We start from the raw sequence: 12,712 nt of genomic DNA, 5'->3' as shown, positions 1-12,712 counted from the left end.
TTTCTTTGATGAAGTTAAACACACAATGCTCTGCTCTGAGGTCTGTTAAATGAGTGCTAAATTACCCAGGTCATCGATGTACACTGTAGAAATATTGTTTATTCTAATAGCTACCCATTATTTATTTGCAGTATAGAGAAGTAAATGTGTATCATACCCCAACTGTTTAAAATGTATGCATTAGAACCACAATTGTTGGTTCTAAAGTAGAAAGTCCTGTGCTACATTAAATAAATTACGGTGTATTTTTTTATTATTATTATTTTTTTTAGACTATTTTTGTTTATTTTTTAACTTCAAATCCCTTCTATTTCCCAGCCCCAACCATTTGCTACTTTTCATTTGAGTTGTAAAACATTTGCAATTCCAGGTTGCAGTCATTTTAGATTATTACTGGCTGTCATTTATTATTATTTCACTGTATTACTGACATTTGGGCTTCAATAAAGTGGGACACAGTATTTTGCTAGGCTAAGACTTCTCTCATCGGCAATGTGGAAAAACGTAAATAGGCGTCATAGATTAAATATCAGCATTTAATAATATCATTTAATATTTATACACATTAGACAACAGCTTTACAAACAGTCAATAAATAAATAAACCGACAATAAATATTAAATAATTGAAAAAGAGCTGAATTAATATATGTAAACATACTGTCTCTAATAATGGTATAGAAAATGCCATTTGGTTTCATTTTTAGACATATTAAATTTTTAGACATATTAAACACTCTATAAAAGTTATACTACTAAAAAAAAATTACTTATTCAATGGGTTATTGGTTTTGCAGAACCTATAGCTCTCTTACAACCTGCGCTTAACATATCTCTATAGTTCTACAATATTGATGTGCAATTAAACTAAAAAAAAATGCTTAACTTTCGATTTGACCAGCATTTGAAATTAGGGCACACAACAAGGTTCTTACAAAAAACTGTATACAATTACAAAATGCACAAGAGTGAAAAAATAGCAGTAAAAATATCAGTCTATATTCAGTCACTGTTCAATTGATAATTTGTACATTTATCTACAATGGGACTCTGTTTCAGTAGTGAGCAGAAGTCTGGATATTTGCAAACCAGCCCATTGCAAGTTCTTCTGAGGACAGATTGGCTGTGCTCATTAAGAGTTTATTAAAATGCAGTTCTGGTGTAGAATCTTAGTTTTACACTGAAAAGACATCCACAGGACCTTCAGTGGGCTCCTGAAGACCCAGAATGCTGTAGGCCATTCTTTTCTGATGACCTGATAACCGCACACCAATCTTTTTCAAATCACTGTAAGAGATAAACAAAGGGTGAAATTAGTATAAAATAATGATAAAGATTATAGTGTTACATAATTAATTGATTTGTTGAAGGTATGTGTGTAGGGCTGTCTGTGCTTTTGTTTACTTACTCAATCTTCAAGTGCAACACCTGCCCCATGGTTGTAATTCCAGCATGTGCAAAGGCCTCTTTATACTGGTTCAACTTCATAGACTCTAACCATTCATCCACAGACCTAAAGGGGCTTCCATCATTCCCACTAGTGTTAGGCAGGCGAATACACACTCTGCAGGAATAAAAATGTAATTAGGATTTTTAAACACCTCACACAGTCTGTTTTTGTTCCATAATCGAAACATCTAAATTATTTGTTCAACCATGCATAATTTTTTTTATTTCTCCTACATAACATGAGCTATGACACTTACCGTAGGTCTATGTTGGCAATTGCTGTAAGGGACTCTGGGCTGCGCAGATGATTGTCCAGAGCATTGACGACATCAAAGAAGCATGGACGTTTTGAGCGGTCCTGCATCCAGCACTGCAGCATTAAATCATAAATAGCAGATGGACAGTATATTGGTGCCGGCAGCCTGAACCCTTCGTGTATGGCCTTCATAACCTGAAATGTAAAGAGAAATAAGGTCACATTCCTGTTCTTTAAATCTACACCCAGTAAATAAGGAATGACTAACAATGACTAACAAATCCTTGAATCCTTGAATGCACATATCTCTGTACACAGCCTGTATATTCATAGAATAACCCTGTGGTACATATTTGGCTTTGTGTATTTCTATAATGTACCTTAAGTAAAATTATGTAAAGTTCAGTGTCAAAATGATGTACCTCATGGTTGCTCATGTCCCAGTAGGGTCTCTCTCCAAAAGCCATCACCTCCCACATGACAATACCAAAGCTCCACACATCACTGGCAGAAGTGAACATCCTGTTTGCTATGGCTTCTGGTGCTGTCCAACGAATGGGAATCTTTCCTCCCTAAAAATTAAAAAATAAAAATAAAAAACAGATTACATAACTAAAGTGTGTTAAGGACCCTTTCTACAGTATGTATGTAGAACAGTACTGTCATTATGTACATCTACTCTTAATTAAAACCACTGTGTTACTATTAAAGTAGCTTACAGTAGTGGTATAGGTGCCTTCGGGATAGTCTTCCAACACACGTGAAAGGCCAAAGTCTGACACTTTGCACTCCAGGTTGCCATTTACAAGGATGTTGCGTGCAGCAAGATCTCTGTGCACGTATTTCAAATCTGACAGATACTTCATCCCTGCAGCAATGCCACTAAGCATGCTCACCAACTGGAACGAGGACAACTCCTCATCATGGTCCTACACATTAGAAAAGAGTGATATTTATTTATATGATAGAAACAGAAATATCACAATACAAGAAATCTGAACAACATGAGGCTTATGGTGTTCAACATACCCGCAGGTACTGATCCAGAGCTCCATTTTCCATGTACTCTGTGATGATCATAGCATGCTTGACTGAAATGAAAATCACAGAAATATCCAATTAGCATATGACAACACATTAATCAGCCAATGTCATATGACATGCTTTACATGTTAAATGACTCGGCTGTGTGGGTGCATTGTGAGCCATGGTGAAAAAGTTGACACGTACATTTGGTGACAACCCCCTCCAAGTGTATTATGTTCTTATGTGAGAACTGGCCCATGATGCTAGCCTCGCTCAGGAAGTCCTGCCTCTGCTTTTCAGTGAAGACATGTCTTAGTGTCTTTATTGCAACAACCACCTCCTTACGGCCTGGTAGCTTCAGGACACCACGGAATACTTCACCAAACTCTCCTATGGGACCAAGAAAGTGGCAGAATATGTGTACTGCTTTTGTATATAACATTAATACGAATAGAAAGTAATTCAGTGTACTGCATGACTTGTGCCAAAACATATGGGCAAATTTTACTGAATAGAAAAACATTCCAACACCAACTCTAATGTAGAAACACTAAAACAGTATTTAAGTATGGAATATAATAATAATGATAATGTAATTATTTGCTCGATTACCTGCTCCGATAACTTTCTGCTTAGTAATGTGTTTAGGTTGAATTTCACTGGCAAACTTAAGGATCGCAGTGCAGGGGTCCTCATAGGTATGTGGATCCACATAGGTCTTCAGATGGTTTTCTGTGGAACAGGAAGAGAGCATGTGATATGTCATGTGGTAAACTGTATCGTTTCTTTTAACAACACTGAAGAAATAACACTTTGGTATAATATAAAGTAGTGAGTGTACAACTTGTATAACAGTGTAAATTTGCTGTCCACTAAATATAACTTTAATAATAGCCTTTTAATAGATTATGCTCTGCTTCAGTATGTCACAGTACATGTTGGCATTCATGGTTCCCTCAATAATCTGTAGCTCCCCAGTGCCGGCAGCACTAATGCAGCCCCAGGCCATGACACTCCCACCACCATGTTTGACTTTGATTGATAAACCAAATAAGTGTATCTTTGATTCATCGAACCACAGGACATGGTTCCAGTGATGCATGTCCTTAGTCTGCTTGTTTTTAGCAAACTGTTTGCGGGCTTTCTTGTGCATAATCTTTAGAAGAGGCTTCCTTCGGGGACGACAGCCATGCAGACCAATTTGATGCAGTGTGTGGAAATCTTCTTATAACCTACGCCATTTTTAAGTAGAGCAGCAATTCTTTTTTTCTCTCTGATCCTCAGAGAGTTCTTTGCCATGAGGTACCATGTTGAACTTCCAGTGACCAGTAAGAGTGAAAGCGATAACACCAAATTTAAATTTAACTGTTCCTCTGAGACCTTGTAAAACTAACAAGTCACATGACAGAAAATGACTAATTGGAAACAATTTTAACATTTTCACTTAGGGGTGTACTTACTTTTGTGTCCAGCAGTTTAGACATCAATGACTATTATAATATTATTTTGAGAAGAAAGCAAATTTACACTGTTATACAAACTGCACACTCACTACTTTATATTGTAGCAAAGTATCATTTCTTCAGTGTTGTCACATGAAAAGATATAATAAAATATTTACAAAAACGTGAGGGGTGAGAACTCCATCATACCTGGACAGGAGAAATAGTTGTCCCCTGTTCTCTGTCGGGTGCGTGTATTAAGCTTCCTGATAAAAGAAAGGGCAGAGTTAAAATTATATTTACATATCAAACTTGTTCTGTAATGAGACAAGCTTTATGTTTTCATACTGAGCTTTAATGTAAACAGATCACAGGATGGAAAGGGTGAGGCTGGCTTTGAGGAGGAAATATAATAAGAACATAGTGAGAAGGAAGAAAAAAATAAGAAAGCATGAAGACTTCTCTAACCTTTTGTGTAGGAATAAAATGACCACCACAATAAGCAACATGGCTCCGCCTCCAGCAATGGCTCCCATGACAATCATGGAACTGCCCTGGGCATACGTCTCAGCTGTTGGACAGATACAAGGCATCTGGTTACACGCAAATCTCTACACAATTCTCTCTCTGTATTAATTCAGGACAAGAATATCACCAAGCACGCACACATATAAACCTGCACACATGAATATATTTACCTATGGGGAGGGTTTCAAATTCGTATTCTGCACTCTGGCTGCTAGGATGGCCCTCTGTTGTTAAAGTCTGAACACGGAATACATACTTAGTGCCAGATAAAAGGTCTCTAATCTGGACCAAGTTCTTGTCCAACCTCAGAACATTGTATGTGGTGACGTCCTGGACTCCATTATTTTCCTTTTTGAAAAGAGACATCGTAAACCCATGTGAAACAAGAAGCAAACAGATTTTCTGATCAAACGCTGTGATTCATCTACATACCTTTACGCGGTACATAAGCTCGTAGTGAGGAGGATGATGAGAAGCTGTGTGTTGATCCACAGCCCAAGACAAAGTAAGACTGCTAGGGGTACGATCTACTACTCTGAGAAATGTTACCTTGGAAGGAGCTGTGAAAAGAAAGGCATAAAAGAGTTTTAAAACATTTCTCTTGCTAACATCTTACTGTTTAATTTTATGTAATACACAAACACCTACTTGTACTGAAAATATGATGAGCTGAAGTTTATACCTGTGAAGTGTAAAACAGTGGTGATGCTGTCAACAGATTTTTGAGGGCTCAAATGGGACACTCCATTTAATGCTTCCACTTTGAACGTGTAGTTAATGTGAGGATCCAGCTCACTGACTATAACCTCCGGCTTTCGTAGAGATGTATGTGTAGGCTCGAAGTGCACCCTCCCTCCACACGGTGCACACGTGGCACCATTACAATGCTCACACTCCACATTGTATACAATGTCATTCCTGCCACCTGTATTAGATGGCGGTCTCCAGGTGAGCAGTAAGCTCCCTGCTGTTAGGCGAGGGGTGGACTTGAGATCTTCTGGTGGAGCAGGTGGACCTGTGGGAGTGACAGATTGCAAGAGTGAAGAACTAAAAGCTATCTGTACATTAAAAAAAAGGCAAACAAATTTATGAATAAATCTTGAGAAAACAGGGAGTGGAAAGTGTTAACTCAAGTTCTGCAGCCGGAAACACTTACTAGAACATGGAGCAGAGCTGGGGTCAGTGTCTGCTCGGAAAAATCCTTCCAAACAGGGACAATAAAGCGCACCAGGGCCTGAGTGCTGTGTGTTTGCTGGACAGACTTCACACAGCTGGTTAGAATCTGAGCTCTTGTAGTAGCCTCCACCACATGCTAAAAAAAAGACAGGATAGGCGAGTTTTGAAACAGGTCGTTCAGCTAGGCAAAAGCAAACTGTGAACATAAATCTAGCAAAACATCTCATATGTATCTTTCCCATACTACATATTTGCCACTTTTTGAATTAAGATTATTGAATCTTTCTATCTTGTCACATGGTAGGCAAGACTGGAAGGGGTTAATTAAGAGTCTTAGTTAAGTTTCATCAGACTCAACATCTATTTAAGTGAAAGAGCTGCAGGAGTCTGCTGTTATCCCCTCTCCCCAATTTGAGGGGAACAATAGGGCAAAAAGATTCACACCAACTAAGCTACGGGCAGGATGAATCCGTCAATGACGACACAGCATATACTTATTAAGACAACAGACCTGTGGTGATTCTTGCTTGAACAAAAGCAAAGCAGTTACAGGCATGTGAAAAAAATACATTCAAGCAAGATTAAGTGCTGAATAAAAGCAGGCCAACAGAAAGATTTTAAGCCCTGCAGGTGAGCTATAGAGCACTGTGTAGATGTTAGTTGGACAAAACAGGATGTGGGAATTGTGAGTTTGTATAGGCTTCATCCTCTCCTCCTTTCCTTCCTGTGTGGAGGGATGAGAACATGCTAGCGCAGAGTACAGGAATCCAGAAAAGAAGGAACGACATAACACTAACAATCTCCAAAAGGAGGATGTAGGGGTCATACTGAAGCATGTGAGCAGTACAAAGAATTGTTAGGTGGTGATACACGTGCATTTAATGACCATAAGAAACTCATAAGCTTGCAAAAAAAAAAATTCTGAGGAGGTGTGGTGGTGATGGGGATCTTCTGAATGAGTGTGTGACCTCCCAGGGGTCAGTCTTTCAGCCTGTGTTTTGAGGAAAAGAGTTGGTGTTTGACGAGCGGTAGGTGGTGTATACGTGTGTGTGTGTGAATGGGGACTTGCTCTATGGGATTGCTGACAGCAGTTCTCTCAAGGGGATTTTCTGTGGGGGTTTGTGTATTTGCTATGTGTTTGTGTTGAAGAGAGTATGAATAGTGGAGGGGGAGGGGGAGTGGAAGACATGTTCGCATAAGAAAAGCAGCCTCCCTTTCCATGCTGTTTGAAGTCAGAAGTGAGCGGAAAATCTCCCAATCCATTCTTCAACCCTAACGTCCGTATCTGTTCCGAGCAAGAAGCTTTGATGAAAGCTATCTATCTGATCATAAAACAAGTTAAACTGATTTAATGCTGCTTGTCCAGCACTGTAGAACAAAGAATTCACTTTCAAAAGTTCTTGGAAGTTACAAAGTCAACAAGCCCACACACAACGTTACGAATATGTGACAGATTACTCGTAATGCTTTTAATGTCACAGCCAGAAACTCATGCAGAACGTGTGAGCTTGGCTGCAACAGAAAAGTATTTACTTTGACTCCACTGTGGGTGACTACAGCTCTGATGAACATCACTGCCACTGTGTAGGAAGATGTGTGGAAAAATGACTGTGTTGTAACACAAAATAAATGAGTTGTTTTTGTTGTTATCTCCTAGCAGTCTGATCCATGTGACGTAAGACTGATAATAAGATAAGGGTAAGAAATTGTACAGATTTGGCCCTCTGAAGTGATTTTATCACAACACACCACACAAAGACTCTAGTCAGCATCATGTGGGTGGAAGAGTCAACAGTTAAAAAGACACCGTTGTAAAGTGCTTTGGAAATTAAAAGTTCATTTTCAAACAAATTACTGGTCTTCAACGGCATAGCACTGAGCTATTTTTCTAACCTACTAACATTATCTTAACATAACAGATCTCATTAGAACAAGCTGGAGACACACCTATGACTACTCAGTACACTAATCTCTCCTAATCTCTTGATGTCATTGTTTATGGAGCCTTATCTGCGTTATAAACGAGTCATTATAATGAAGCAGGGAGGGAGCCGGACGTTCCATCATAAATCAATGAAATGCTATCTTCCATAAAAAATCTGATGGCCCAAATACTCTCTGATCTCTGGGAAACAGAAACATTAAACAGCCATATAACCCCCTAAAATTCCCCTACTCGTTATCGCTGTAAATCTACTAATTAGTTACCACCCCCACTCTAGCCGTCATCCAATCACAGGAGGGCCTGATTAAGACTGGCAGGTGGCGATAAGCCCGGCAGAACAGAAGTCGCACAAAGAGCTGCTCGTAAAACTCCGATGAGAACAATGTCAACAGTAATATTATTGTCTCTATAGTTGTTTAGATGTAAGCATCTTCTCTTTCACTGAAAGCCTGAAGGCCTTCTGCTCAAGGGTAGTTCAGCTGACCCAATTTGCTTTAATCTTTATAGCCTTTTAACAATTTGAATGCTGTAAACCATAAAGTGTTAAGTGAGTAACATAAGAAATCAACACAACAATAAGTAAGGAGAGTAGAAAGCATTCAATTTAGGAACTGAGAAAGTGTTTGAACAAATAAAAACTAAAATGTGTGAAGTCTCTTAAATCTCATAATCACATTACTCCCCTAAGCATCCTCATTCAACCATCCACATAAGATGTCCCAAAAAAAAAAACATTTAATCCTGGAAAAACTTCTCAGAATCTTCTCTTTTGTCCACAGACCTGCATACCAGTAAATCTTCCCAATCCCCGATGAAACCCGCATCCGTTTCAGGTGCAGCCTGATGGGTCATGTTAATGCACCAGAAGTCCGGGTCTCTAGAACATTCCTTCCTGAGGTTTGCCCTTCCTTTTTAATTCAATACATAGTTGCTGCATGTTAGGAGAATCACATCACTTTGTGTGTATTCAACAAAGTTGTCAAGAGATTTGTATGACTTTTTATTGTTTGCAAGTGTAGGGCAATAATTTTAATGCCTTACAAATTTTGAAACAAACAAAAAAAAACAACCACAAACAACAATTAAAATATGTAAAATACGGTTTTGCTTTAAGACGCTGACTTAACAATCCCTCCTTTATCTTTGATAGGATTTAGGCTTACAGTTAGTCAGCATGAGAAAACCTACTTTTCAACACCATGGACTAAACCTATATTTCTCACCATTACAAAAGCCATCCAGAGACCTGAAGCCCTCAATTACATGATAACATGAGTCAGTGTAGCAAGGGTGTGCCAAGCCTTCCCTGTAATCTGTGGTAAAGTGTAGTCATAGAAACACACATACAGAAACATGGTAGTATTCAGGTAATGTTAGATCTTTCGACTGAGTCATATCAGCTGCCGGATGGCATGAGAAGTCACACTAGACTAACGCCATAAAAATCCCACCCGAATTCCTAGATCCTTCTATCATGTAAGCCTTAAATGGACTAACTCGGCTTATTCACTCAAGACTTTGTCAGTTTTTTCCCCTTTATTTTGTTTCATGCTAAAAAGTATTTGGGATTCTATTCATTTTCTTGTATGATGGGACTTTACAAAGCCAGTTCTAACATTATTATCTTTCCACATAAATACATCGACAGACACACACACACTTCCTCGCTGGTAACTTGGTCTCTTTAAGCTTCCTTCCTAAACCAATAAATTCTCATGTAGATCTGAAATAAAATGCAAGCAGGTGAGAGGGTGTGGACAAGACTCACATTCCTTTACACTGAAGTCGTGTTCTCTGTCTCCAGTGTGCGCACAGGCAACTTGTTAGACAACTCTTCGGTAATAGCATGGCACACTAAGGCATCTTAGCAGACACACTTACTCAGAAACACACGCTGACAGCCCACCCACAAAGCCCAGCAGTTGTTTCTCAACCATCAACCCACTGACTGCTTTACAAGGTTTTTTTAATTAGAACTCAACCTTGATTTAAGAGGAATCAGTGGCTCAAAATAAAAGTCAGCCATAAACTGCAGTGCTTTTACAACAGAAATAAAAAAAATAAATAGTGTGGTATTTCTCCCACTGTAAAACAGTATTCCAGCATGACCCCACACACTGCATAATTATAAACAGCTTACCTTGGCATGTCTGTCCTTCAGCCTGATAGCCGGCTTTGCAGAAGCACTGCCCGACCGGTACAACCCACTCTCCTTCAGCAGTGCAGTACATGCGTGGCTTTGCCTGGCCGATAGTGACTGCGTTCTCCACACATGATCCTCCAACCTCAGTTACAGCTTTTGCAGTCACACACTCAGGAAAAGTTGCCAGGTTGAGCTGAATGGGTGGACAAGTGGTGTAGAACACCTTCAAATTTAACAGAGCCACACAGGCACCCACATCTTGAAAAGCCAGGTAGAAGCCTTTCTTAGATAGTGATCCGATGCTCTGTGTTTCCACGTTCGCCCTCAGTAATGGTCGTCCACCAGCACTGTTTGCTGTAATTTCATCTGGGGCCACTGTGGTGATCTTATTAAACTGATGTTTCTGGAAACTGGTGCCCACGTCCTTGTCCGTTTCATACAGGTGAAGGCTGAAGGTCTCACGGCAAGAGGTGGACGAGCCATCAAAAGTGTTGCAGTCACGGACAATGAAATGCATCTCAACAAAGACAAGAGAGGCTTCAGAAGGACGCTGGATGAAGGTGGTACGAAGCCAATTGTTCTGTGCGGTATTAGTGGCCACATTACACACACTATAGGTGTAAAAGAGGGAGCTATTCACTACTGCCTGGACAATTTCCCACTGAGTTACAAAAAGAAAGCAGAAGGCAAATGGAAAAATGTGTAATTAATACACAGTATACAAATATTAATTATGAGTACATTAGGTTTTACATTCTATAATGTATGAAGACAATAGAGCAAATGATAATTACATATTTACATATACTATTTTAATAATCATTTCATATATTTCATAATTTATTATATTGCAAATATTCTTATGTAGAATAAAAATGGTCTACAATTTTAATAGATTTAGTATTTTCCCACGATGTTGCATACTGCAGACATGTGGGTGTGGGATTTGCATGTCTAGGCATGTCTGTTTCTAGACCTACAAAAGGTGGATCAAATGAAGGAAAGAGACCATACTTAATGAAATGTACCAATTTAATGCTCTTTCTTTTGTTATCCCTAGTTATAAACCTTCCACTTCCCATTGCTCCCCTAAAAGCAGTTGAACAGCATATCAGGACAGGCATGCAAACCTCAAAGGCCTTGTGTGGACACAGCGGCTCAAGAGCTCAGAGATGCCAGGCAAGGCCTCCAACATCAGAACAAGAAAATGACAGGACTAGTCTGTGCAAAGGAGTAATTAAACCCCTCTCACCCCCACCCTGAGAGTGTGAATGCCTTGAACTTGCCCTCAAACCTATACAGTCATCTGCTTGGCTCTGTGAGTTTAAGAGAACAAATTTGGTGTGTAAATCTCTCATGAGGCCCTGGAGCCAAAGAAGGAATCTACAGACGATTCTTTTAATCCCAACAGCTCATGTAAGTAAAACAGCTCGCCACTGCCTCTGACCTTGTCTCCATTTCCTCCTGTTACTCAGAAAGGAAACTGCATGACTAAAGAAGATTGTACATTCCCTGTAACCCGGGGCTTTGGTGTCTTTCTATTCCTACTCTATAACTGTTCATATGATCAATCTATTAAGCCATAAATGTCTATTCACATTACTAAATATGAAATATGAATTATATCATTTTTAACATTATAAAGAGTATTAAAGCAATATAGAAAACAGATAAGGAAAATGTTAATATACAAATATAAAGAAAAATATATGATACGTTATTACATGTTTTTTATATATGTACCCAGACAGAACAAATAGAACAGAAGTTTAGAAGTCATAAAAAAAAGTAATATTACAGGCCATATACAATATGAATATCTGGGAACTGGGGTCTATGACTCAACTTTAAAACGTGAAGTTTTTTGATAAGCCTACGCCTACTCAATTCAATTTCTTTGTTTATTTTATTTTATTTTTGCCTATTTGTATATGTGTATTTACTGTATTTATTTTTTTGGAATTATACTTATATACTTATACAATATTCGAGTATACAATAAAACTCCTGTTGATTCTGAGAATAAGTCTACTCACCCCTCCTTCATTTGGTGATGTCAGCCAGCCCAGTTCATCTCTAGACCCCTCCATGTCTAGCAGAATGTCTAAAAGAAAATAGAAATAAATTCATATAAAACCACATAAACTACGTTGGGTGTTGACTTTTATCTGTTTCATCTGGTGTATGATAATAGCTGTATTTTTATACAAATATATATATATATATATATATATATATATATATATATATATATATATATATATATATATATATATATATATATTTACCACTGGTGATACCTTGGAATTGAATTTTATATTAAAATTTTATTTGAATTTAATTTGAATTTGATATTAAAAATATTAATGTAATTATAAACGCATAAAATACTTCATTTAAAGACCAGCAATCAGTAAGTGAATCTATTTGCTACATTGTGAATAAAATAATATGTAGAATATGTTATAAAGGTATTTTACAAGTAAGAGTAGACATGAATGATTTTTTTTAAATGTACATTTAAAAAGACTTTAAAATAAAGTATACACTACTTACGTTTCTTTGCTTGGATTAGAACAAATATGCTGTTAATAAATAAATAAAAGAAAAACGAGCCCAATTGGAATTCCATTTTAGTTCCTTTTCTGCTATGTGAACATTTGCTGCAGTCGACAGGCGGTGCGTCCGACACGCGCGCGCAACTTTTCCGTACTGCGACCTCGTAGCGACTCATTCATGAGGAGTTGA

General features: G+C 38.2%; 1 protein-coding gene across 1 annotated transcript; it reads right to left on the bottom strand.

Moving 5' to 3' along the window:
- Positions 1-522: 522 nt before the first annotated feature.
- epha2a (eph receptor A2 a) lies at positions 523-12,689 on the bottom strand. The gene is made up of 17 exons (XM_047813733.1): positions 12,521-12,689; positions 12,001-12,068; positions 9,962-10,625; positions 5,857-6,012; positions 5,383-5,715; positions 5,133-5,260; positions 4,871-5,048; positions 4,641-4,743; positions 4,383-4,438; positions 3,343-3,462; positions 2,935-3,120; positions 2,734-2,795; positions 2,424-2,633; positions 2,127-2,276; positions 1,706-1,899; positions 1,408-1,563; positions 523-1,286 (listed from the first exon to the last, which is right to left on the bottom strand). The coding sequence occupies exons 1-17, from the start codon at positions 12,594-12,596 to the stop codon at positions 1,175-1,177; spliced, it is 2,952 nt and encodes a 983-aa protein (XP_047669689.1). The 5' UTR covers positions 12,597-12,689; the 3' UTR covers positions 523-1,174.
- Positions 12,690-12,712: the final 23 nt, after the last annotated feature.

The sequence above is a fragment of the Tachysurus fulvidraco genome, chromosome 5 (genome assembly GCF_022655615.1).
Source record: "Tachysurus fulvidraco isolate hzauxx_2018 chromosome 5, HZAU_PFXX_2.0, whole genome shotgun sequence".
NCBI classification, from domain to species: domain Eukaryota; kingdom Metazoa; phylum Chordata; class Actinopteri; order Siluriformes; family Bagridae; genus Tachysurus; species Tachysurus fulvidraco.
This window is presented reverse-complemented; position numbering and strand designations above follow the sequence as displayed.

Coding starts and splice junctions, on each gene's coding strand:
- epha2a (XM_047813733.1), bottom strand. CDS start 12,596: ATGGAATTCCAATTGGGCTCGTTTTTCTTTTATTTATTTATTAACAGC. Junction 3,463..4,382: donor CAACTATTTCTCCTGTCCAG/GTATGATGGAGT, acceptor CCTGTTCCACAG/AAAACCATCTGAAGACCTAT. Junction 1,287..1,407: donor GTGTTGCACTTGAAGATTGA/GTAAGTAAACAA, acceptor TATCTCTTACAG/TGATTTGAAAAAGATTGGTG.